The sequence below is a fragment of the Haliotis rufescens genome, unplaced genomic scaffold (assembly GCF_023055435.1).
Source record: "Haliotis rufescens isolate VD_foot unplaced genomic scaffold, xgHalRufe1.0.p SCAF_17, whole genome shotgun sequence".
NCBI lineage: Eukaryota > Metazoa > Mollusca > Gastropoda > Lepetellida > Haliotidae > Haliotis > Haliotis rufescens.
The window spans coordinates 12,291,691-12,319,663 of NW_025963857.1; the positions used below are offsets into that span (position 1 = coordinate 12,291,691).

General features: G+C 42.0%; 1 protein-coding gene across 3 annotated transcripts in view; it reads left to right on the top strand.

The window, feature by feature from the left end:
- Positions 1-23,240, top strand: part of LOC124112517 (ankyrin repeat, SAM and basic leucine zipper domain-containing protein 1-like) — a 29,018-nt gene extending 5,778 nt beyond the window's left edge. Inside the window, exons 4-11 of one of the 3 annotated variants that reach the window (XM_046472676.2) lie at positions 2,683-2,781; positions 3,390-3,583; positions 4,358-4,550; positions 10,224-10,299; positions 11,239-11,250; positions 15,891-16,025; positions 17,701-17,736; positions 20,137-23,240. In XM_046472676.2, coding sequence (XP_046328632.2) covers positions 2,683-2,781; positions 3,390-3,583; positions 4,358-4,550; positions 10,224-10,299; positions 11,239-11,250; positions 15,891-16,025; positions 17,701-17,736; positions 20,137-20,419 — 1,028 coding nt within the window. In that variant the 3' untranslated portion in view covers positions 20,420-23,240. The remainder of the gene's footprint in view (positions 1-2,682; positions 2,782-3,389; positions 3,584-4,357; positions 4,551-10,223; positions 10,300-11,238; positions 11,251-15,890; positions 16,026-17,700; positions 17,737-20,136) is intronic. The other 2 variants (XM_046472678.2, XM_046472677.2) reach the window with 2 other exon arrangements.
- Positions 23,241-27,973: the final 4,733 nt, after the last annotated feature.

Genomic DNA, 27,973 nt, shown 5'->3' on the forward strand with positions numbered 1-27,973 from the left:
TACTAGGACTTCATTGCCAAGAATTAACTCCCAGAACATCCTGTCATGTACTTACCATCCCACCACTCTCCTCGATTATGGGTGCTGAAGATGAGGTGGAACTCCTGTGCCCAGTTCATGCACTGTAGGTTTTTATCCGCTGATGAAAGACTCAACGTGGTGCCCAGATACAGCTTTTCATCCTCGTCTCCAGGACATCCATGACAGGAGTCAGTCTTAACACATGATCCTTATGGTCACAAGCAGTCATCCTCCAGGCTTATGAGGCTGCTGTCCTTGATCCTGCCAGGGCCTACAACCCTCACGAGATCTGGGGGTTCGTTTCTACGATTGCTGTCCACAGCAGTTGCTCAATGAGATCCATCATGGAAGGAAGCTTCTGGAGATCAGACACAGTCTTTGCCTGCCGCCTGAGGGACATGGCCTTGGAAGGTGTCAGAGGCATACACAGTCTTGGCCGTCTGGTCATTGCCCAGCAGGTCACCAATCCAAGATGCCATTGAACTTCTCTAGTTGTCCATAGCCAGCATTTTCCAACTCTCGCAGTATTCGCACGCCAAAGAGGGAGGTCTCTATGCTTCAATCATTAGCTCGGTAAGTCAGTCTTAGACTTTAGCGTACGTCATTTTCTATTGCTTTCTTTTATCTGGACTTCTTACATTCCTCATACTCCTGGAGGGAATGGTCTCCTGGTTTCTGATCATCGCAAAAGAATGTCGTGACAGTTACCAGGACCTTTGACGAGGTTATTCTGAGGATCCAAACATAAATTCCAAGACGGAAGTTAGTTGTAACACAATCTTTATGATGTTCAGCTTATTAGACCGCTGGTCTGGATCCTCGTACTGCAAACAACCCTCACGAGATCCGGGCGTTCGCATCTGCAATGGCTCTCCACAGCATGTGCTCTATCAGATACATCATGGAAAGGTGTTTCTGGACATTTTGTTTTTTCCCGACGTCATTAACTCCTCCAGCAGTCCAGAACCGGCCTTTCTGACTCTCTGGTGCTTGCATCCTAGATAAGGAGGCTTACATGCTGCAAGCATTGGCCTGGTAAGTCAGTTTTAGACTCTAGCGTAAGCTTTTTTCTACTCCTGTTCTTTGCCTGGACTTCCTCATACTCTCGTTCTCCCTATGGCAGGAATGATCTCCTGGTTTCCGATCATCGTCAAAGGATGCAGTGATGGTTGCCTGGACATTTGACGAGGGTATTCTGAGGATCACATGTGAAGGTATGCTCACTTCCGTACCATCCAATTCAGATGCATTAAGGAGTAATGCAGGTTAGGATAAAATATTTAGTAAAATCTTAATATTTTTTACTGGATCTAAGGGGCCAGCTGTCACAGAGCTGCCTCCCCACGATGTCTTCAGATGTTACGATCAAGCAGTAATGTGAAGATATGTGTCATCATCACTTCCATGGTCATGTGGGCACTGTGTGATGGGATTACCCACACAACTGGTTGGAACAACTTCTTCTTCAGCCTGACCTCACACAGCTTCGTCTTTCTGTAAAAATTCAGCAGTAAAGACATCAAGGAGTAATGCAGGATAAGTATAGAAATGTAAAAAAAATATTTAGATTTTACTAAGTTTCAACACATTTGGACAATGATAAAGTTAAGGACTTTTAAGTTCATAAGAACCTTTTCACATAGAAGGATAAGGGACTGTGCACCAACAATTAATTGAGTCTCATTAAGATCAGATCCTATTGTTGACTACTATCACTACACTTACAACACTAACCCGTAAAGATCCGGGGTAGAATAGGTCTTCAGCAACCCATGCATGCCATAAAAGGCGACTATGCTTGTCGTAAAAGGCGACTAATGGGATCAGGCTCGCTGACTTGGTTGATGCAGGTCATCGATCCCAATTGCGTGGATAGATGCTCATGATATCAATCACTGGATTGTCTGGTCCAGACTTGATTATTTTACAGACCGCCGTCATATAGCTGTAATATTGCTGAGTGCGGTGTAAAACCAAAAAACAACCAACCAACCAACTTACAGCACTAAGATCCATCTTCCTGAGGCAAGGGAGTTACCTGACTTTAATACTCCAGTTTCCACTCATCCTGAATGAGGCTGGAATTTCATGGAATTGTAGTGCCACAAGTGGCTATTTTGAGTTAGGTCCCTAATATGTCCGTCCTATTGCCCAATCAGGTTCCACCAGATACTTGCAACTGCTTCAAACAAAATGGCGATGCCCAGTCAAGACGATCTGATTGATAATCAAGATCTATATTGTTATAAAATGTGTTTTATCTTATGAATGGCATCAAATTACTTGAGCACCTTGATTAAGAACACGAAAAGATTTGGAAAATATCTGTCGACGCCTGTTTGATGGTACACATGGTTTGCAAATCCAGCAATTGACCGAAATCTGCCTGGCTGTTTACACGGCAATTTTGATTGGACTGTGCATATACTCGTCAGCCCGGCCAATTCATAACAAATTTCGGGTCGAAGTTAGGCAAGGGAGGAATTTCCATGTTTATAGTCAGTTAGCTCCCTTGCCTCTGGAAAATGACTTAGATCTGATGTTAATGAGATTCCAATTATGTTTTCCATAATCATTGTCTTTGAGTCACCTTATTTTTAGCGTTGTCTCAACTTAAAAACTTCAATTAATTTTTTTAGTATGTTTGTTTTGGATTTTCAGGTGCCAATTTAAATGGCACATCTCCCCTCGGCAGAACGGCTCTTCATGTGGCAGCAGCTCAAGGTCATGGTCATATTGTTGACCTCCTCTTAGAAAAAGGTCAGCCTCCTACAACATGAAAACTTTTTAAACCATTACTTCTTAGCTCATCTGGATTTGGAAACATTTTGGTTAAAGAAAGGACAATAGCTATATTTTCTTCAAATGTTAAAGATGTGATATTCTTCACATAACAATGGAATTTCTATTGTGAATAGATTGATGCTACAAAGAAGAAGAAATAGCATTATTTTATGAAATATAGACGTGATTGCTGTTATTGTAATAACTTTGAAGTCAAGAAAATTGATAATAAATTTTCAGTCCATTTAAGAAATCTATGGACAAAGTCATAACACTTTTTGTTTTATAATCAATTCATGAAGAGAATCAGAAATGTGAGGACCATGAAATAACATAGTAAATATGGAAATCATTTTTGAAACAATTATGCCACAATAAATTAGCGATAGCATTTTCATCGCAATTTATCTGAGTCAAATAATTAATTTATTATGGCCTAACAGTTACACTACTTTCTTTACATGATGGCTAAAGACTTCACTGCGCACATCACACTTGGAATGCACCTGGTGAGCTACAGTGCTGTGATGCTATTTTGGTATTATGTCATACGATGCTGACAGCTACTATATTCTCGTCCCCAGGAGCCAATATTGATGCTGAAGATGATGATGGCAACAATGCGTTGACAATTGCCGACAAATTTGGACACAAGAGCTGTGAACGTCATTTGTTCTTGTTCCGATGGCAGCAACGAGCCAAGAAACTGCGTCCGTCGAGACAGGTCCCTCTCAAGCCACACCAGTATTATGACTCCAAGTTCCCAGTCTGGGTGGAGGTCAGTGTGTATGCCGAGATGAGTTACCGTAGATACTCCAATATGTAGCCACAAGATATTCAGATATGAGCAGTTCCACTGTAAATTATTTCTTATCGTGACACGACACATTGTGATTATTCCCTTCTTTTATCTAAATTAAATAATCCACATACGGATTGAAAGAAGAAGGAAGAAATGCATTGTATGAGAATAGGATAAGTATATTAATATACAATTTAATGTCAAATTTACAATATGTTTTTATTTTTTTATTTTTGCACTTTTTTTATGTGTTGGTGACAGAATCTTTTCCCCAATGAAACACTGTTCTTTTTATGAGTGAGTGAGTGAGTTAGGTTAAACGCCGCTTTTAACAGTATTCCCGTTAGATCGTGGCGTGTCAGCTTAATGTGGGAGGAAAGCCCGAAGTGATGCAGGTCTCAGACGTTTACCACTTCGGTGAAACCCACGAGCATGGGTATGGTGCTGACAAACCAAGAAACATAATCGGGGCGAACCGTGATTCAAACCCACAATCATAGGTTTCTGGCGTGCCCAAGGGATGCAACTCTGCACAGCAAATCGCGGCGCCTTAGACGACTGGGCCACCCACGCTCCCCCTTTTATGTAATGTGTTGTTTTATCACAATTGCCGCTGGTAACAGTTGTGTTTATTCTCAAATTCAATCACAAATTTAGTTTGTCATTGGGAAGTTTTGAGATGCTAATTTTTTTAGGACTTGAGATATGATTTAATGGTTTTGAAAGTATGCCCATATGTCCATATGACAGGGAGGCCAGTGCCAGCTCTACCTAACAAACATCGCCCCTCCCGAGGAGTTTGAGGGGACAGCTCTCAACTCCCCAATCAAGCGCCCCCACCCAGGTGTAGTCAGGCGGAATCAGTTCCACTTGGATGACACAGGGGACAGGCCCCAGGTACGCATCAGCGACAACGACGAAGCTCAGCCAGCAGAACATGCAGGTATTATTTGAAATAGATGTTAATTATCATGGTTACTTGTAGTCCTATCAGAAATTGAAGTAGCTTGACTGTGTGTGTTGATCAAGCCAGTGATTTCTTGACTGGCAGAGTTGAAGTTGTTTTCGGGGTTAACAAGCAATTTCCCACGTGTGTTCCGCACGGCTAAGGAGACAAGAAATAAGGCCTGGGGGCAGGCCACATGGGTTGCATGGATGGGTTGCATTCGGGAGAAGTGTTTCACGTTCTGCAGATGTGTCTGGGAGCAGTGTTTCCACTGATTTTTTACTTATCCTGCATTACTCCTTAATGCATATTACTGCTTGTTCTTGACAGAGAAAAGAGCTGTGTGAATATCTTGCTTGAAGAAGTTGTTTCTACAAGCTGAGAGGCCAACCCTATCACACAGCTCCCATGTGACCAGGGGAAGTGACGTCACAGATTCTCACATTACTCTAGTCACTTGCTGAGTGAAGACCTGTTTTTTTATCTGCTCATAAAACTTGCTGAAACCCTTACATGTTTTTCTTCTGGAGTTAATGTTTCTTATGCTTGTGTTGTGCATACGGTTTGTATCTTGTACATTCTATATGTTTTAACTTGTTCATAACATTTTTTTTCTAGAACACAATGGTAAGTCTCAGGTGTCTTGTTGTTTCAAGGAGCCATCTTGAATATTTTAAAGGGCCGAGCGGTTGATGAATGTGGTTCATGTGCTATATTTTTCTTGCCTGGTACCTCATCATTGTCGTACCCTTGCAAGTGTATTGTTTGTCTTTGTATGTTGTCTTATGTTTGTCGTAATATTGTTTTTCATAAACCCAGGTAGTTGGTTAAAGAAACTATAGCACACAAAATCGGGGGGGGGGGGGGGGGGATGCATTGTGATTTTACACTGCTTCATTGCAGATAACATGCCATCCTGTTCCAAGTGGGGCCCAAATGTAGGCGTTGGATCCCCATCCCTTGTTCTTAAATTGTACCTCTCCTTGACTCCAGTCTTCTTGACTGTCTCCCACTTTGTGTGTCCCCAAAACAGAGGTTACAGCAGGTTTGGAAACTCCGGTAAAAGATGTCTGAGATTTCACCTTCTGAGACATCACCTAGGGTCTGTTTCATCAGCTACCTTGGACAGGGACTCCCCGGCCTCCACTACGGCCATGATGTCATCCCACACGGTCTCGGTCTCTACCCAGAGCACCCTGCTGACGACCACCACGTCTGTCTACGCGGCGGCGGCGGCCACCACATGACGCCTGGCGTGGAGCTCACCTACCAGATGGGGCCTATCCAGTCCACCGGACAGACGCCCTTTGGCTACGGCTTCCAAGAGGCGCTCCCGCCTACGTCCCAGCTGCCTTTGAGGGACGCCTCTCTCCTCTGGTACATTCAGTACTTGCAGGCCATGCAACAGACGCCGACGCCCTCAGCAATGGCCCCAAACAGACCCCCCTACAAGCGTCATCCATATTGCCTGCGTCTCTTTAAGCGCCTATACAGACAGCACCTGTCCACCAGATATCTCCTTTACAGAAGCCCACGCTGCCTCCAGTGTCTCTGTCCCTCTCTACCACCCGTTGTGGATCCATCAACTACCTCCCGTTACTCTTTGGACTCTCGCCCAGTACCTCCTCCCATCTGAGGGACAGTCGCTCGTGCCCCGTGAAGATTCCGGGGTAGAATAGGTCTTCAGCAACCAATGCTTGCTGTAATAGGCGACTATGCTAGTCGTAAAAGGCGACTAACGGGATCGGGTGGTCAGACTCGCTGACTTGGTTAATGCATGTCATCGATTCCAATTGCGTGGATCGATGTTCATAATGTAAATCACTGGATTGTCTGGTCCAGACTCGATTATTTACAGACCGCCGTATTATAGCTGGAATATTGCTGAGTGCGGCGTAAAACAACAAACCAAACCAAAAGACAGTCGCTCGTCTCGTCGGACACCCGATCTAGGAGCCACTCTCCTGTCTATCGATGCTCTAGCAGGCTATCGCTCTGATTCCTTGGAGGGTGACTTCATCCCATGCTACGATGATACTCCCACTGATGGCGAAGCTCACCTAGAGAGACCAGGTGGCAGACTGGTTGGAAGACAGACTTGAGGCAGTCGCGCCTACCCCTGGCCCAGGTGTTGACAGCAAGGATGCCATTAGGTTGGACCTTACCTCTATCCCACCGCCTTCAGTGTACCCTGGGAAGGACTAAAAGCGTTCTCTTTTCCCTCGCCTGTACTCCTTCCCAGGGTCATCCAAAAGATCAAATCTACTCAGAGCCTCAATCTTAATTAGGTTTTGCCCTGGTAGCTGGCGAGAGCCTAGTTCGTCGACCTCAGAGATGCCGACCTGCTACTACTCCCAGACTGGCCAAACCTGTAGATCCATCCCCACATCAGGCAGCCATATCCGGGACCAGACTGGTTATGTTTTCAAATCTTGTCCATCTGCAGAGAGCGTTAAACGCTTAGGAATACTCAGCCAGAGCAGCGAAGGCCATCACGATGGCACATCTTCCATCCACTAGAAGCCTATATGATGACCTGTGGCTGTCATTCAAGAGCTTTTGCAGGAGAAAACATCAGGACCTCACCACTGCATCGTTCCTGGCTGCGTTCCTGCTCTATCTTCGCCACAAGCATCGGCTCAAGGGTAGTCCCATAACGACCTACCTTGTGGCATTCAAGTCCGTCCTAGTGGTTCTGGAAGATCGGCGCATGACTAAATTTCCAGAACTACAGGCCTTGCTGAGAGACGCGCCTTTTGAGCCCCCTGAAACGGCGTCGTTCTACCATCTGACAAAAAAGACAATCTTCCTCCTAACATTGGCTACAGGCGCCCGTGTCAGTGAACTACATGCCCTAGACATCACACCGTTCACCTCGGACTGTGCTGAGACTTTATTGTGAAGAATCAGCTTCCAGGACAGCCTGATGGGTCATTCCTCATCCCCCCTATCATCGATTGTGGTGCAGAAGACGAACAAGAGCTCCTCCTGTGAGGTGAGGGTGTTGCGTGGTTTCATCTGTCAGTCCAAGGAACAGACAACAACGACGCCTTTTCGTACTGGTATCAGTGACCACACGAGCGGAAGTCATCCGCAACACGATCACCCTCTGGCCGGAGCCATCATTCTCCAGGCCTAAGAAGCCGCAGGATTGGACCTACCAAGCTTCAACAACCTGCATGAGATCTGGCCGGTTGCCTCCACCATGGCGCTACACAGTAACTGTTGCATACTAATGGAGGGATGCTTCTGGTGATCGGACACAGTCTTCGCCAGTCACTACCTTTGAGACGCCGCTTTGAAGGACATGCAGGGCATGCACAGTTTTGGTCCGTTAGTAGTGGCCAGACAGGTCACCACTACTAGACACCACTGATCTCGCCCCCAGTCCAGAGCTGGCCTCTCGACCTCCCCGGCATAAGTGCCCTGGAATAGAAGGTTAATGCTCCACTCATACAGCTCTGAATAAAAGCTTCTGAAATGAAAGCCCACATCTGAAGGTATGCCCTCCACCGATTCCATCGGATAAAGATGAATTAAGGAGTAATGCAGGATAAGTAAAAAATGTAGTAAAATCCTAGATATTTTTCATATTTGTATACTTATCCTGCATTACTGCGTCTAAAGGGATCCACCCATCGCAGAGCTGCCTCCCCACGATGCCTTCTGATGTTCCGGACTTCAGAGTAATGTGGTGATCCATGATGTCACTTCCCCTGGTCACATGGGAGCTGTGTGATAGGGTTGGCCTCACAGCTAGTAGAAACTACTTCTTCAAGCGACATCTTCATACAGCTCTTTTCTCTGTCAAGAACAAGCAGTAATATACATTAAGGAGTAATGCAGGATAAGTATACAAATATAAAAAATATCAGGTTTTTGAAAGGCATTTAGAAGTGATGCACATAAGGAAGTGAATATATGGATGTCAACTTCTTTATTAGGAGGAACACAACGTTTCGGAGTACATGTATATGCTTACTCCTTCATCATTCACCTGATGAAGGAATCACCTGTTGAAGGAGTAAGCATATACTCCGAAACGTTGTGTTCCTCCTAATAAAGAAGTTGACATCCATATATTCACTTCCTTATAAAAAATATCTATGATTTTACTTGTTTGTTAAAAAAATGAGACATAATGCAAAAGTGTGACACATGGATGACAACATCTATATTTACAGGGATTCCAGGGTAGATTAGGTTCTCGTATGGGGAGCTTAATGGATTAGGTGGTCAGGCCTAGTAACTTGGTTGGTTGTGTGTCATTGTACCCTAACGGTGTGGGATGGTGCTCCTAATATCAGTCACTGGATTGTCTGGTCCTGACTTGATTATTCATAGGCTGACATTATATAGTTGGAATATTGCTGATTGTGGCATTAATCAACAAACCAACAAACTGGCCTACAATGCGGGCAGGTTAGCTTCCATAGTAGGATGCAGCTTGATCACCTTGGTTAGGGGGGGCACGGGTGGCCAAGTCGTCTAAGGCGCCGCCGTTGCTGTGCAGAGTTGCGTCCCTTACGCACGCCAGAAACCTATGATTGTGGGTTCGAATCCCGGTTCGCCCCGATTATGTTTCTAGGTTTGTCAGCACCATACCTGTGCTCGTGGGTTTCACCGAAGTGTTAAACATCGGAGACCTGCATCACTTCGGGCTTTCCCCCCACATTAGGCTGACACGCCGTGATATGACTGGAATACTGTTAAAAGCGGCGTTAAACCCAACTCACTCACTCACCTTGGTTAGGAGTGAGTGAATGTTGTTTGATGCAGTAAGCAGTCCAGCTAAACTGCCTGGCAAAAGAAACTATGCACCCATGTTTGATGGTGGCTAAAAATGAAACAAACAAGAAATGGTTGTTCGATGGTGATCTATTCGATACGGTTATCAGTGTTTTGGTAACTGTTTTCGGCCAAGTAACATTTTCACGATGTTTGTAATATTTTGGTTAAATCCAAATGTCAAGTGCATACTTTCTTTTGCTCTGTGGTTTATATCACAGCCTGTATATAACAGTGTTGGCAAGGCAACTAGTTGCTTATATCACAGCCTGTGTATAACAGTGTTGGCATGGCAACTAGTGGTTTATATCACATAAACAACAGTGTTGGCAAGGCAACTAGGGGTTTATATCACAGCCTGTAAGTAACAGTGTCGGCAAGGGTTTTAGTGGTTGATAGCATGAGCAGTGATCTATGCTGTCAGGTTACGATGACATGCCACCAGTCAGGTAACCCAACAAGCATGGGATGCTAACAGGAGACCTATTGGGACCCGGCATGGGCGGATACAGCTTTTTTTAAAAGGAGGGGTGCACAATTAAGATCTATTTATTGTCTTTGGTGGTAATTTATACAGAAATAAAGATATTTTTTTCGAAATAAAAAGGGGGGTTGCGCACCCCTGCATCCCCCCTCTGTATCCGCCCATGCCGGGGATGCCATGCAACTCACATCGGGTCATCGTCAATACTTCACAGCCTTGTACACACTGTTCCTGTGTCCACTGTGTTGATGGAGGGATATAGTGTACATACACCTCCAATGAGCATCAAAGATCACATCATGTATGAGTTAATATCATTTAATATGTAAATATTTGTCTTTTAGAATTATATATGTAGAAGAATAACATGGAATTGAGTTTGGCAACATTTCTTTTAGGAAAGAAGTTACCCGCCATTCAATCTGTAGATGCTGCACGGACACAGAAGCTTCAAAAGGCATATGCCTTCTACATGTAAGTGTTCCTTGTTTTACTTTTCAGCACTGGGAATTCTAGTTGCCGCGTACTTGCAGCACTGGGTCCTGTTTCACAAAGAGATCATAGCGCTAAGACGGTCATAAGTCGGTGTTAAAGTATAGTAGTTAAGGTAGTCGTAGCGTTTGGTCGCTTTGTGAAAAGGATCCCTGGACTGTATTTTGTTTTTAGCAACATCAACTTCGTGACTTGTCATCTCAGCAGGTTCAGTAATGTGAGCAAGCTCCAAGTGTAATATTGTTTGTTTGTTTGTAGTTTAATACCGCACTCAGCAATATTCCAGCTATATAACGGCAGTCTGTAAATAATTGAGTCTGGACCAGACAGTCCAGTGATTGCCATCATGAGCATCGATCTAGACCATTGGGATAAGATGGCGTGCATCAACCAAGTCAGCGAGCCTGACCACCTTATCCTGTTAGTTGCCTCTTACGACAAGCAAAGATACTTTTTTCAGCAAGCATGGGTTGCTGAAGACCTATTCTACCCCGGGGGGCACGGATGGCCTAGTGGTCTACGGCGCCGTGATTCGCTGTGCAGAGTTGCGTCCCTTGGACACGCCAGAAATCTATGATTGTGGGTTCGAATCCCGGTTCGCCTCGATTATGTTTCTAGGTTTGTCAGCACCATACCCATGCTCGTGGGTTTCACCGAAGTGGTAAACGTCTGAGAGCTGCATCACTTTCCTCCCCCATTAAGCTGACACGCCGCGATATGACTGGAATACTGTTAAAAGCGGCGTTTACCCCAACTCACTCACTATTCTAGCCCGGATCTTCACAGGTCCCAAATGTAATGAAGTATAACCTATTGCTATGAGGATATCATTGATCCTTGTGTCTCCATTATCATGATTAGTGTATGTGCATCATGTATTTGTAAATCAATAATCAACTTGTTGCCTTATTTCCTCGACAGTAAAAATAGAAGGTATGTATGAAATATTTCAAACCAAGGCTATCCTCCTCTTATTCTTTGTTAACTAACTTTCACGTTTGTTTACTTTGGTTCTGAAGCACAACACGTTTGTCTTGACTGGTCTACTTTATTTGACGATAAAGTGTCATTACATTCTATTTGATGTTGGATATAAATCACTGAGCTGCCTTTGCTTGAGAAAGAGGCCAAATATAATTCAAATCAAATTTGTAACGTTGGACGTTATTTCTAACAGTAGACACATTCAAGTTAAATGTATTTTACAGTTTCACTAACGACCCTGTTTCCTGAAATTATCCCTGCGTGAGCAAACATTTCTTGGAGCATCAAAAGCTTGTTAAATAATGGTATAGATGTATGTATTGATACATTTCCTAGCCAACCCCAACAATTTTCATGACTGTTTGTGAGATACACTTCTCTTTCTGTATCCCATCTTCATCAGTTTTTATTTATGTGTCACTAAATAAACTCAAAGTGAAGGATAAGAACAGTATGTCAGGTATGTTTTGAGTAAATACGGTGGCCAATTAGGGACATGGAGTATTTTGATATTTCACCTACTTTTATCGTAACCGTTTGCAAATTAACACAATTTGTCATACAAATATGTGATAAATCATGTATAGAAACAACCGCAAACATGGAAAATGTACTTTCAAGTAGCTATTGAATCGCTGAAATGTGAAGCAAAAATGTCAAAAACTGAAAGGGAGAAGAAATGTCACAAACAAAAACGAAAATGTCAAAAACTAAAATGAAAATGTCAAAAACAAAAATGGTGGAAATAGTTTTCTGTATTTTCATTTTAGTTTTTGACCTTTTCGCTTTTGTTTTTGACATTTTCATTTTAGTTTTTGACATTTTCGCTTCACTTTTCAGCGATTCAATATCTTCTTTACACATGATTTATCACATGTGTATGACAAATCGTGTTAATTTGCAAAAGGTTACAATAACAGTAAGTGAAATATCAAAACATTGAAAAACAGACTCCATGTCCCTTATGGGCCAACAAAAGTAAAGAATCAAGGCTGGGGCATACTTGTTGCTAACCACTCAATTTTACTCGATATATTACCGACAAAAAATAAGGGAGCTGATGAAATGATATCGTGAAGGTATAGTGACAATAAATGTTTGTAAATTAAATTTTTAAACTTATCATATTTCACACTATGCATCGCTTCTTTCTTCTTCGACTGCCCCAGTGGTGTAGTGGTAGAGCGTCTGCCCAGAGAGCGGAAGGTCCAGGGTTCGATCCTCGTCATATCAAAAGATGTTAAAAGATTGTACAAGTTCCAAATTAGGTTTAATAGATATTGATGCTTATTATTTATTTTATACTGCATGTCACACATATTTGTTATCTTGTATTTGTTACTTATTGTTTCTAACCATACCTTCATGTTGTCAAGTACTAACTTTGAATTCCTAAAATAATAATTATAACCTCCTCTGTTTTCAAATAAAGTAAATGCGAACTGCTGTTTTTAAAACTAACCATTTGTAATCTTTATGTGTTTGATCTGGGATTTTATCAAATGCTCGGTCTAGGGCCGGGACAGGTAACTCGGGTACCCGGGTCAGGTGGGTACTCAGTAGGACCCGGGTACCCACAGGACTACCCGGACCCGTGGTAAGTCACATGATATATTGCTTAATGACAAAAATTATCTAGAACTTACACTACAAGTCACTAATGTTCGCATTTCTTTCTGACTATGCACCCATTCCTTCTGACTTTTCATATGGTTGAATAAAGATATAACTTAAGTCCACTTCACTGTATGCATGACCAGATTGTTTAATACATGTATCTAAATACGTTTTGCAAGTGCTGTGGAAATACACTCACAATCGGACATTTTGTACCTCTTGAGACCAACAGTAGGTATCTGGGTAGGGTCGGGTAATAGGGGGTGGGTACCCGGGTAGTAAATTTGGATTCGTCCCAGCCCTAGCAGTGACAGTGTATGTTGTACAGGGCTGTATGACAGTGTATGTTGTACAGGGCTATATGAGAGTGTATGTTGTACAGAGCTATATGACAGTGTCTGTTGTACAGGGCTATATGACAGTGTATGTTGTACAGGGCTATATGACTGTGTATATTGTACAGGGCTGTATGACAGTGTATGTTGTACAGGGCTATATGACAGTGTATGTTGTACAGAGCTGTATGACAGTGTATGTTGTACAGGGCTATATGACAGTGTATGTTGTACAGGGCTGTATGACAGTGTCTGTTGTACAGGGCTATATGACAGTGTCTGTTGTACAGGGCTATATGACAGTGTATGCTGTACAGGGCTATATGACAGTGTATGTTGTACAGGGCTATATGACAGTGTATGCTGTACAGGGCTATATGACAGTGTATGTTGTACAGGGCTATATGAGAGTGTATGTTGTACAGGGCTATATGACAGTGTATGCTGTACAGGGCTATATGAGAGTGTATGCTGTACAGGGCTATATGACAGTGTATGTTGTACAGGGCTATATGACAGTGTATGTTGTACAGGGCTGTATGACAGTGTATGCTGTACAGGGCTATATGACAGTGTATGTTGTACAGGGCTATATGAGAGTGTATGCTGTAAAGGGCTATATGACAGTGTATGTTGTACAGGGCTGTATGACAGTGTATGTTGTACAGGGCTGTATGACAGTGTATGCTGTACAGGGCTGTATGACAGCGTATGTTGTACAGGGCTATATGACAGTGTATGTTGTACAGGGCTATATGACAGTGTATGTTGTACAGGGCTGTATGACAGTGTATGTTGTACAGGGCTGTATGACAGTGTATGTTGTACAGGGCTATATGACAGTGTATGTTGTACAGGGCTATATGACAGTGTATGTTGTACAGGGCTATATGATAGTGTATGTTGTACAGGGCTGTATGACAGTGTATGTTGTACAGGGCTGTATGACAGTGTATGTTGTACAGGGCTGTATGACAGTGTATGTTGTACAGGGCTGTATGACAGTGTATGTTGTACAGGGCTTTATGACAGTGTCTGTTGTACAGGGCTTTATGACAGTGTATGTTGTCAAGGGCTATATAACAGTGTCTGTTGTCCAGGGCTATATGACAGTGTATGTTGTACAGGGCTATATGACAGTGTCTGTTGTACAGGGCTATATGACAGTGTATGTTGTCCAGGGCTATATGACAGTGTATGCTGTACAGGGCTATATGACAGTGTCTGTTGTACAGGGCTATCTATATGACAGCGTATGTTGTACAGGGCTATCTATATGACAGTGTCTGTTGTACAGGGCTATCTATATAACAGTGTCTGTTGTACAGGGCTTTATGACAGTGTATGTTGTCCAGGGCTATATAACAGTGTCTGTTGTCCAGGGCTATATGACAGTGTATGTTGTACAGGGCTATATGACAGTGTATGTTGTACAGGGCTGTATGACAGTGTATGTTGTACAGGGCTATATGACTGTGTATATTGTACAGGGCTGTATGACAGTGTACGTTGTACAGGGCTATCTATATGACAGTGTACGTTGTACAGGGCTGTATGACAGTGTACGTTGTACAGGGCTGTATGACAGTGTATGTTGTACAGGGCTGTATGACAGTGTATGTTGTACAGGGCTGTATGACAGTGTCTGTTGTACAGGGCTATCTATATAACAGTGTCTGTTGTACAGGGCTGTATGATAGTGTATGTTGTACAGGGCTGTATGACAGTGTCTGTTGTCCAGGGCTGTATGACAGCGTATGTTGTACAGGGCTATATGACAGTGTATGTTGTACAGGGCTATATGACAGTGTATGCTGTACAGGGCTATATGACAGTGTATGTTGTACAGGGCTATATGACAGTGTATGTTGTACAGGGCTGTATGACAGTGTACGTTGTACAGGGCTATATGATAGTGTATGTTGTACAGGGCTATATGAGAGTGTACGTTGTACAGGGCTATCTATATAACAGTGTCTGTTGTACAGGGCTATATGAGAGTGTATGTTGTACAGGGCTGTATGACAGTGTACGTTGTACAGGGCTATCTATATAACAGTGTCTGTTGTACAGGGCTATATGACAGTGTATCTTGTACAGGGCTATATGACAGTGTCTGTTGTACAGGGCTGTATGATAGTGTATGTTGTACAGGGCTATCTATATGACAGCGTATGTTGTACAGGGCTATCTATATGACAGTGTCTGTTGTACAGGGCTGTATGATAGTGTATGTTGTACAGGGCTATATGACAGTGTATGTTGTACAGGGCTATATGACAGCGTATGTTGTACAGGGCTTTATGACAGTGTATGTTGTACAGGGCTATATAACAGTGTCTGTTGTCCAGGGCTATATGACAGTGTATGTTGTACAGGGCTATCTATATAACAGTGTCTGTTGTACAGGGCTATATGAGAGTGTATGTTGTACAGGGCTGTATGACAGTGTACGTTGTACAGGGCTATCTATATAACAGTGTCTGTTGTACAGGGCTATATGACAGTGTACGTTGTACAGGGCTATCTATATAACAGTGTCTGTTGGACAGGGCTATATGACAGCGTATGTTGTACACGGCTGTATGACAGTGTACGTTGTACAGGGCTATCTATATAACAGTGTCTGTTGTACAGGGGAGACCTGGACTTGAGCCGCCACAAGCCACCCACGTTTGAGCAGTGGCTCAATAAGATACAGGATAAGGAGAAGAAGCACTCCGAGGCCAAGAGGAAGGCAAGGGAGATGAAGAGACAAGAGGAGGAAGAGAGGTGAGGAAATGGTGAACTTCAGAAGTCTATGACCCTGTCATCAGTTATCTGTGGCCTGCTCATGTTCAGACCATCAAGGTTTAACTGTAGACAGAGCACTGTATGCCATCAAGGTTTAACTGTAGACAGAGCACTGTATGCCATCAAGGTTTAACTGTAGACAGAGCACTGTATGCCATCAAGGTTTAACTGTAGACAGAGCACTGTATGCCATCAAGGTTTAACTGTAGACAGAGCACTGTATGCCATCAAGGTTTAACTGTAGACAGAGCACTGTATGCCATCAAGGTTTAACTGTAGACAGAGCACTGTATGCTAGGGAGACTCTGCTATGTCAGTGAATGTACGCTGTACGTGACATGCCATCACGTGTACCCTGCATGTCAACATTTTGTTCTAGAATAAGGATAGGTCGAGAGTGTGCGTCATGTTATTAAGAGGTAATTTGATGCAAGCTTCATGGTGTTAATTGTGCACATTGTTAAGTGTTAAGTGTTGACAGCTTGCGGCATTAATTGTGAACGAGGTGCTTTTCACCATGGTAACAGAGCAGAAAAGGGTTCCAGTACCTATACACGCATTCCCTATTATCCAGTATTATATATCTCCATTTTATTATGATAAATAGCATGGATATTTTCTCTACTATAGCTTCATTTTGAGTTGAATGACATGAGGCTAAATATGGTCATCCAGTGAAATTACTCCAATGTGCAGGAGGGGGATGTGTGGGATGTCACTCATAAGTGAAATGGAGAGGTCACTTTCTCAGTGAAGCTGTGCAGTGATGGGTCAAGGGAATTGTCATTAGAGTGAGTGGGTGGGCGAGTGAGTGAGCGAGTGAGTGAGTGAGCAGCTTTAGAAATTGGCACTAGTCCTGTAGTCCTTACCAAACTGCCAAATAGTAAAGGTATTCTAAGGACTAGTAGAAATTGGCCCATTTTAAGGGTTTTGCTGTATGTTATCATTATAAGGACTAGTGGACAAAAACTGTTAGTTTCTAACCCTGGTGAGTGAGTGTGTGAGTGAGTGAGTGAGTTGGGTTGACGCCGCTTTTAACAGTATTACAGTTATAACACAGCATGTCAGCTTAATGTGGGAGGAAAGTCCGAAGTGATGCAGGTCTCAGACGTTTACCACTTCGGTGAAACCCACAAGCACGGGTATGGTGCTGACAAACCTAGAAACATAATCGGGGCGAACCGGGATTCGAACACGCAGTTATAGGTTTCTGGCATGCCTAGGGGATGCAACTTGACACAGCGAATTGTGGCACCTTAGACGACTGGCCACCTCTGCCCTCATTATACAAAGGAAATATGAAAAGAATGACACAGTTTTATATTTTCAAATAATGTTTTATAAATTCCAACATTTACAGGGACTTGTCATTTATTATAATGATATAATATGATATGATACAGTCCTAAGACCAATCCCACGGCTAATAAATGACCAGTCCCTAGTAGATTATTGTCTGGAAATGGTTCCTACTTATGAATTTATTAAAAGCAACATCGGAGAAGGGTAATCCCCACCCCCTACCATTCACTTGCCATTCACTGCACAATGCTGCTGCTGCTGCTGCTGCTGTTGCTGCTGCTGCATGCTATCGAGCTTCCCACAATGCACCTGATGCAGCACACAGCACACTAACCTGCACAATTTTTTTCAGCGCACATTCTGATTCGGACAGTGAAAATAGCAGATGGTAAAATATGAAAAGCTTTGTGTGTGTACTAACTCCAGACTTGTACTATCAGCTATGAAGTACTGTGTTTAAAGGAAGGACTCTTCAAGAGCAAACTAACACTGCCCTCAGCTTTCTATCTGACAATGTCTGCTTCATGGGAGCTAACCTCGTGTCATCCTTTCTTTACAAACCTAGACTGTTTCTTATCAGAAGTTATTAAATATCACCAGGCAGTCAAGCTTACACCGGACAGTTACATCTATTTTTGGTTAGGCCAAAAACATTGAAAAGCAACCATTGCAAGGAAGACAATGCCACCTTTATAAAACACAGACAGTCCTGACATTCACAGAACTAATATTAAAACCAGATGTTTTTAAAGCCAGGGAAAAATTATTTCACAGGTCATGTTCCAGAAAATGCAAAGGCGGATATTTAAAAGGAGGGGTCCAAAATATCAAAATCCTTTCTCAGATAATTTTACTGCCTATAACATACTACATTTGTTTTTCAAAAGGTGGTGTGTGTGGGGGGAGAGTGGTGGGGGCGTGGGGGTCCAGAAATAAGAAATAAGAACATATAAAATATTTTCAGGTTTCCTACATGTTGCATGTGAAACCATTCGGAACAAGTCCAAAATGTGACGTTTGCTCAAAAATGTTCGGAAATTGTCAGAAATTTTAAGAAGTAAAATCATGAACATTTTCTCCTGCATGTGTATCCTTACATTAACTTCTTGTATCCGTGTTACTGTCAGCGTGAAATGCTGTTTTCAGATGTATGTGCCGACTGGTTAAGACAAATTCAAACTGAAATAACTACAAGTATTTTCTATATGCTTTCCCATTTAGTGCCAAATTTTGGAAGGGATGAATGGGAAAAATTAACCACCAGTTTCCTATGTTTGTAAGGAGATGTGACTTAAGTTATGGTCACAATGGCTTCATAGTAGGAATAAGAATCTGACGGTTATCACCCGAAAATACAAGCACTCACCTGCGACTTGACTGATGAGGCACTTCCTGTTATTTGTCCTCATCATTACCCGACAGACTTGCATACACTACAGTCCTCCATCTTTGTGTATACATGCTGGTTTTTGACCAATGAATTCAAAGCCTGGTTCCAGGGCGAAGGAAGTGAGCGCTCAGATTACATTAATTTTCTTAGTAATATTTCTCAGTCATCATCTGTCTGGCTAGCAACCTATAACAACCTACAACAACCTACAACAACCTACAACAACCTTTAACAACCTTTAACAACCTGTACTTGTCAAGGGGGAGCGACTTAATGGATCAGGTGGACAGGCATTGTTACCTGGCTGCTCATTGCTCATAATATCAATCACGGGTTCGTCTGGTCTGCACTGTTTTTTACAGGCCACAACATATACCGGTAGCTGGAATAATTATGAGTGCAGGGTTAAACAACAAACACACAAAACGAAAGTATATTTGTCTGTGTTTAGATTGAAGGTGTATGATATGTACTGATTAAGCCAAGGTGTGCACTGACTCTACTAATGCTTATCCATCTTGCTGCAATGTCTTTATTCTCCTATGAAGAACCCCAAGGTGGACAGGGGTCAGAACAGCTTGTACAAGTTTGTTAAATTGGGGATCAGGTAAACAAAATAGATACTGAACAATTTTTTACTCAAAACAGTGAATTATCTTTAAGCCAAATGACCACTTTGTTTACTACTTAGGTAAGTTCACTTTTGTTTCTTGTATGGATCAGTCTACCTACATTTTACGAAATAAAAACATCTTTGTGTTTGTCTTTTTGTCCAAAACTATGTTTGAAGTTCTTTTTATGGCAATTAACCTCAGTTCAACACTTCTGACATTTTTTAATCTTTCTCTTTGTCCAGTGACTCCTGGCATTTTGACCAAAGATAAAGAAAACAAGAAAAATTGGTCAGGGTCCACCTGCACAAAGCTATGTAGCGCTTCAACGCTCGTAAGTCCCTTACTTTAACATTGACTTATGACAGTCGTAGTGCTAAGCTGCTTTGTGCAAGTGGGCCCAGGTCCCAGTTCTGTTTATTCCACACTCATAGCGCTGTCAGGAAATCGATTGCCGTATGACATGAAGAGTGTTGAGGCTCCGTACTGCAACACAATGCTGTGACAACTTTAAGGGACAAGGACATCTATAGGACGTTACGCCGAATATGGAGAAGACATTCTTCCCAATATATAGAATTGACGTCAATGTTTACAGTATCGATCATACTTGTGGTGATACTCCCCAAAGAGGATTGGGTGTACACATGTGATCTAGTGCTCACTCCATCAGCCACTGGGTTGCCTGCTTCAGTGCTGATGCCTTTGACATGTTCATAGGTATATCGGGGATAAGTTTTAATACCCATTCTCTCACTTACTCACTCACTCACTCACTGTTATGCAGGAGGAAGATGGAGGAAGACAAGGCCACAAACTACGAAAACTGGCTGGCTCAGAAAGAGGCTGAGAGGAAAAAGGCTTCACCATCACCTAAAGATGCTTTAAAGAGCGCAAGTCCGGATAAGAGAGGTGGCAGCGCGAAGCAGAGGAGTGCAGGTGCCCTGCGACTATATCTGCGATCTCTCGGGAACGATCGGGCGGGGCAGCCGTACGAGAACTGGCTGATTAAGAAGGAGATGGAACTCCTGGACAGGGCCAAGTCAGGCGACCGTCTCTTCTCGTTTTAGACAAAGGGAAAGGCAGTCATGGTTCCTTGGTTCTGTAGGCTCGAGATCCTTTGATTGAGTTGTGGGATTTATGCCTGTAATAGCCTGTACAGTTTGGGTGCTCTCTTATGGGTTTTCATAGCTCTTTGTCTTTTGTTGTTCTGATTAAAATAGGGATATATTTGAAGGGATTCGTTGGCTGGACAGTTCTGATATGTTTATTGTTGCTGAAGGGGAACAGATGCAGAAGAAATGTCATCACTGGTCTAAAACTCTAGTCATTTCTCTTGTATTCTTTACACAAGGAAAAGTGACTATTTATGTCTTTGAAGTTTGGTAATCCCAAAGTTTGGTTTACTCATAGTCTTTTTAAGTATTTAAAATGATATGTAAGTAGAAAGGTGGAAAATATGTTTTGTATTATTGTTCAACAAAACAAACATGACAAATGCAGCCCCACCTTGTGCCAGACAGGCTTTGTGTCCTGGTTGTCCTTGGTGATAGATGGACATGTTGTTATGGAGGAATTAAAAGAAACTCTCTTCAGATGTTTACACTCCGAATATCAAATAGTCAGGCCCTAAGTAAAATTATGATACAGAGTAGGGGCCAGTAATGGATAGAGAACTGCTTGAAGGATGTTTAGTAACCATGAATACCTTTCATTTAGCTTTGAATGCATGCTGGGAGGTCATGTATACATATATATATCTTCATGTCCTTTGTAAAACTTAGTATTGTATTTATTGATTTGTGGGACACTCACTGTTTATGGTTTTACATTGTCAAATATATCAAACTTGTGACCAGTTTTCAAAGAAGGTAAACTTTCGAATGGTTGTTTGTCTATATAATATTGATTATATATGCCAACTTTTGTATTTACTTTCATAAACATATTGTTAGAATAATATTTCGAGAATCCTACCATATCAAATGTATTACCAGTAGTACAGGACATTTACCCTTTTCTCAAACAACATTTACAACAACTATAATTTCACCAGTATTTTGCCTTTTACTCATAATTGAATCTGTTTTGGCAGATAATCGAGACTGCTTATTCTCTCGCAATGACGCTTTGTAGTTTCATAAACTTTCATTAGAATCATAACTGGATCATTTTGTTCAGATGTTTTTGCTTCACAGTGAATATATTATGTGTTGGTGGGACATTTTGTTGTTGATTGAGTATCAATACTGGCAGTATTTGATGATGGCTGTAAGGATACAGCAAGGAATCAAAACTGTGTGATATATCTCCTTCTGAAAGTGTGTATTAGTACATGTATACACATCTCATTAAACATTTTACCAACCAATCAAATGGCAAGATAATGAAAAATGAAATTGATAAGGGAGGTAACTTGTATTGCCTGGACATGAAGACGTGAGGACATCAAAAAGATTTTTCATGATTTCGTAGTTTTTCGCGAATTCTATCATAATCATTGGCACTGGCCACCATGTTGTTTATACCGCCAACCCCATTCGTCACCACTCGCCCCTTTCCGTAACCTGCAAGAAGACTCGTCCCCCTGTCGATGAATGTTATGGGCGAAAATACGACAAACCAATCAGAATGCGCATATGACTTCAACTCTTCGGTCAAAGATTCCCTCAGTAATAATTTTGAACTTTACATAGATCTTGCATTTAAAAACATACCCAAGATACAGTTAAATGTGTCCAATCATACTGTATAATACTGTAAGTCCCGATGTGTTTTCAATGGCATCTGGAACATACATGATATATGGTGAAATATACGTGAATCATAACGTAACGAGTTTATAATTCTTTTAGCTATGCCCGTTTGCGCTTAGACGGATACCAGTCGCAAAAATGGCCACGAGACGGGCACAAGTCGCTATTCGATTTGTCCCTGAATAACATGAGCTTGTCACGAACGTGCCCACCCATCATTGTGACTGGTTTGTAAGTCACATTCTGATTGGTCCGTTAGACTGAGTAGGGTAGCAAATCAAATTTGCTGATAAAAATCAAAGGTAGGTAATTTGATATCACGAGAACTACGTTTGTTTGAGGCAGAATATGAACCCCTCTCTGAAAGGAGTGTTTTTATGTTTTCAAAAACATTCACCAGGTCCGTTGAACAATAAATTTCCTTGGTAAATTCTCATAAATTTTGTTCATCAGTTTTGGGAACAGATTACCAGGTAATTCATTTTTTTCCAAGTCGATGCCCCACTCAACCAAACCAATTCACTCACATCCCTCAAAATATAATGTTCGGCCTTTCATCAACCTATCACATCTATATTCCAATTATTTTTACATATATTGTAATAGTATTGAAAATTTGATTTGAAATAGGTTTTTTTAACAATTATGATAATATTGCAACAGCAGACATGCCCTTGATAGTTCTCCCGAATCATGACAAGGTATTTCCTTCAGCCCTATATTTCACCTAACCAAAGCATTCTGTGATAAAAAGAATATGTTTTAGGTTTGTATAACGTTACTATTTTGTTACATTGAACTGTTTCTTTTTGTACTTTTGTATCAACTCCGTCCATGTTCTGATTGCATTGTCATAAATATTAGGTGGATAGTGAAACCTGGAAGTATTTGTTTTTTTAAAAACATGGAGAGGAAGTCTTATTTATATTTCAGATGAAAATGTTTTGAAGTTTATTTACACTCCTTCAAATTATTCTTTTCTGAATTTTTATTTTGAAAAATAATCTAAATTCAAGTAAACCAGTAACAGTTCTTTTTGAATTGTTATTGGTTGTTATTCAGTTGTTATCCACTATCTTGTGGCGTTAATAATTTATGTAGCAGTTATTTGGATGAATAAAAATTGGTATGTGAATGATTGCGTATATGTTGTTTATTCGACCGAGGGACATATCATATACACCACAGTCAACTGTTATTAATCGAATTTGGACCATAACCACCAGTGGTTTGGGGCCATGGGTGGCCCAGTCATCAAAGACACCGCAATTCGATGTGCAGAGTTGAGTCTCTTGGGAATGCTAGAAACCTGTGATCATGGGTTTGAATGTCGGTTCACCCTGAAATGTTTCCAGGTTTGTCTGCACCATAACAGTGCATCTGAGACCTGCATCACTTTCGGCTTTCCTCCCATATAAGGTGAGGTGAGGTGAAATGGGGTTTAACGTCGCGTCCAAGATTATTGCACTTATATAGCGACGTGCATGTACGTGTGTGTGTTTGTGTGGCTGCTTGTACTAGACCGGACTGATGCCGATCTATAGTGCTAGGTCACTGAGATACCATGCCGCAGTTTAACATGAATACCTCACTCAGACACAGTATACTGACTCCGAGTCGACCAGTCCTTGTTTTAGCCCCTTTATGCCGAGCGCCAGACAGGGTAACAACAAGTACCATCTTTTAACGTCTATTGGTATGACGCGGCCGGGGATCGAACCCCGGACCTTCCGCTCTCCGGGCGGACGCCCACCACTAGACCACGGAGGCGGTCCTCCTCCCATATAAAGCTGACATGCCGTGATATAACTGGAATAATGTTAAAAGCTGTGTTAATACCAACTCACTCACTCACTCACTCACTCACAGATACAGTTTACCTTGATGACATATTTACAGTTACAATGTATTAATAAACAGAATATGTATTGTGAAATAAAATCATACACCCGATATTACAACTTAAAAAACATTTGATCTGAAACAATTATTTTACCAAGAATAATATTTATTTTAATTGCAGCATTTACCATATATACCCTTGAGAAAAATAGGTGTACTCGGAAAACACAACATTTCCAAATTTTAGAGATTGAGTTTCTCCTCACGGTAGTGCCTTTGCTTGCGTTATATGCATGTGTTATGTCCACCCCGTACACAGCTGTATGTTTTGGGAAAATGTGCACCATTCACAAGGAAATACGGTAAAAAGAGAACTAATCCTAGAATGTCACAATGCAGAGAATGACACCTTTACTTCTTCACGTGAGTCAGTTACTATACTTCTCCATGGGTATAGATCCTTATACCGTTGTCAAGCGGGATCTAAACCGAAACGTTGCTTTTCTCAGTATTAAAGACGTTGTTATCCATAAAATTGTGTCTACTGAGTCACATGTTGTTTTTCACACTGGAACTTGACAGGCGTGATTTCATTAGGATGTTGTTATGTGTGAATATTGACAAATTTATCACCATGGAAACCCGTAGGTCTGTATAGCTTGTCAAACTACACCCAATCATTGTTAAAACGTCTTCGTAAATTTCATTCATCCCCTAGCGCCAGTGAAGATTTCATACTCTGCAAAACTACACACCCTATAACACAAATACCACTGAAACTGGTTTAGTACCTCCATGATTAACATCCACCGTATCTTGATTGGTATAGAAAAGAACACACCAATTGAATTATGCATTATCATTTTATTGCATGTCACATTTTATAACAAACAACAGGATACATTTAACAAGAAATTGAAATACCTTGTAGAAAATAAAACGTAATTAAATAATGCAGTATGCACTTTCAAGTGGAAGAGAGAACACGCCTACAAGGATGAATTCACCAAGAACGACTTACAGTTTATCAAAATATCAAAAACAATGTGAAACATTCAATAGGAACATGACATCGAATAACCAATACGTTCTGCATCTTCCCGAGATAAGGCTGTCTAGGAGCCTAAATCAAGGCTAGTTACTAACAAGACTTTGATAAAAAGGCTAGTGGACGCTCTTGCCTCGGGAAGATGTACATTCTGAGAAAGATGTTTTTACTTGCAACAGAAGTACAATAATTGTTCTTATGTGATGCAAAGTACAATTATGACACTTATTCAAAAACAATATCTGGACTGCAAAACCATTAAACGATTCAAAAAGTTTAGAAAACATAACAATACAAACACAACATAAGTGAACCAGAAACAAACTGAGATTAGTGTGGCAGGAAAGACGAAAGTTTTGTTTGTTGTTTAACGCCGCACTCAGCAATATTCCAGATATGTGATGGCGGTCCGTAAATAATCGAATCTGAACCAGACAATCCAGTGATTGACATCATGAGCATCGAGCATCATGAGCAATTGGGATACGATGACATCCATTTACCAAGTCAGCGAGTCTGACCACCCGATCCCGTTAGTCGCCTACTTACGACAAGCATAGTCGCCTTTTAGGCAAACATGGGTTGCTGAAGACCTATTCTTACCCGGATCTTTAACATAAGGCATTTGACACATACTTTGAGTAATCCATGGCGTGTGTGATCTAGAGGTAGAGCGTCCGCACGGAGAGTGGAAGGTCCGGGGTTCGATCCCGGCCGCGTCATACCAAAAGACGGTACTTGTTGTAACCCTATCTGGTGCTCGGCATTAAGGGGCTAAAACAAGGACTGGTCGGCTCGGAGTCAGTATACTGTGTCTTAGTGGGGTATTCATGTTAAACTGCGGCATGGTATCTCAGTGAGCTAGCACCATATTCTTCTTAAAATATTCTTACGCCACAGCTAGAACAGGGAGAAGCGACAGTTTCGGTCCTGTTAATTATGCCACGTACTTATCCTAGGCATAGTTAATGCAGTTATGGCGTAACAAGGTCACAGACTGACCATCGATCGACCATAGGGATCGAACATGAGACATAAGTCTTTTTGTATGTAGAGCCTTCTTTGCGGACACTGGTAGGCACTGACCAAGATTGTGATCTTGGGTTCTGAGTCTCGTGAGTCGACTGCCACTTCGGCCTTGTCTCTGTCCCATACTAATACAAACATACAGTTTAATACATGATAATGAATTAATACCAGTACGCATTTACTGAACGTACTACATTCTGTTCGGATAATCTTTTTCAATGAATACTATACAATTTTCTTTGAATGGATACGAATAAATTGACTTGACCTGATTGACATTTATGCTTATGCCTCTCTACATAATGAGGCTAAGACTTGACATGCATGGCGCGTGGCATGTCCATTGGGGTGTCAATAAGCAATCCTTAAGGACAAATTAGTGAACGTATACACCTAAAGGTATCTGTATTAATTAGTGATGCGGCTTTCAACCTTTAAATAGTTAGTGAGCAACCCTAATGAAAGACGGCATAGGTAATTGGGTTGCAACTGTGTACTAGGTCAGTAATTACTTTCTTCCAGAAAAAGCAATGAAATGTTTAAAGGGCATCCATAATCGTTCGATTGTTTATGATGAACATGAAAGGATTGACGGCAAACAGTAGTAGAGACAAGCTCTCTGTCAGAGGAGACAGGGCAGTAGCGTCGCCATGAATGTCAAATAAACTCAGGCATTTTATCACATAGTCTGGCAGAAGTAGCAGAAGGACCGCCAGGATCTCAATGAGAGGCTTGCGCATAACCTTCTTCATATGTTGCAACCGCCGTGACACAAACGAGAACTCGGTAGTCGAGCTCATACCTGGCGATGAAATGAAGTCACTTTCTGTTCTCGTGGGAATAGGTGGTGATAGTCCAAAGCTTGAGTCATCTACAGGCCGCGATAAAGTGTTTGAAACAACATTGTCCTGCTCTACCTCATTTGCAACACCGCCCTTGCTTCGCTGGGTGTCTTCTACGTGATCACAACATGATTCTGAAACAGTGATTTTTCTCGTCGAGTCGTTATCTGGGCTGTCAGAGGTTAATCGAATTCTGACTGGCCGCGGGCTTGGGCTCAGAGCGTGTGAGTCTAGGTTGTTGAGGGGCGGAAGGCATGGCATTGTAACACATGTGTTGTCATATGTGTTGTTTTCATCGGCATTATGAGACTCGCACTCCTCCCCCATATGACGAAGCGTTGCCAGGACTCTGTCCTGTGTAGCGAGGTGTATGTCTGCTGATCCATCGCTGTCCAATGACAGGAACCTCCTCAGAACTGTATTCTTCCAGAGACTACCGGTACTACATACCCCACTGTCATGATCCATATTAAGGTTATCTTGACTGTTAAAACAGACCTCGACGCCTTGTCCCAAAGGTCGACCCTCGTCATTACATGGCTCAGTCTTCACCTCACTGGATCTATGTTCATTAACGTCATTAACGTGCTCATCAAACGAACAAGTCCTGGATAGGCAATGCTGGTGATCAAGGGACAGCATACTGAGTGACCGTAAGGAATGATCCTGTGACCTTTTCCAAATCAGTCGCTTCGATTTCTTTGGCCTTGATGAAGCTGAATGCATAGAGTTGAGTGTTGAATTTATCAGATAAGATGGCAGAGACAGAGGGGAGTGTGAATTAAGTTGTCTGCTTCTTGCGTCCTCATCAAGGTGTCCAGGGTTGCAAATATCAGAAAAAGCAAGGCCACTGTCTGCCCTTAGATGAGACAAGGCCCTCCTTGCATGCGAATAGAAGCGTGAGGTAGGAAGGTAATTGCTGAAGTCTCCAATTGATGGACATCGTTCCAAAGTATGATCCATGTTTTCTTGGATATTCGGCATCTCGGCTGAATGTGTCTCATCACCCTGTTGACATATCCCCTCCATGCCTTGTCTCTGGAATTCCTCATCAAAAATCAACTCAATCTGGGGTCTGACATTTCCAGTCCCGCATCTTGTCCTAAA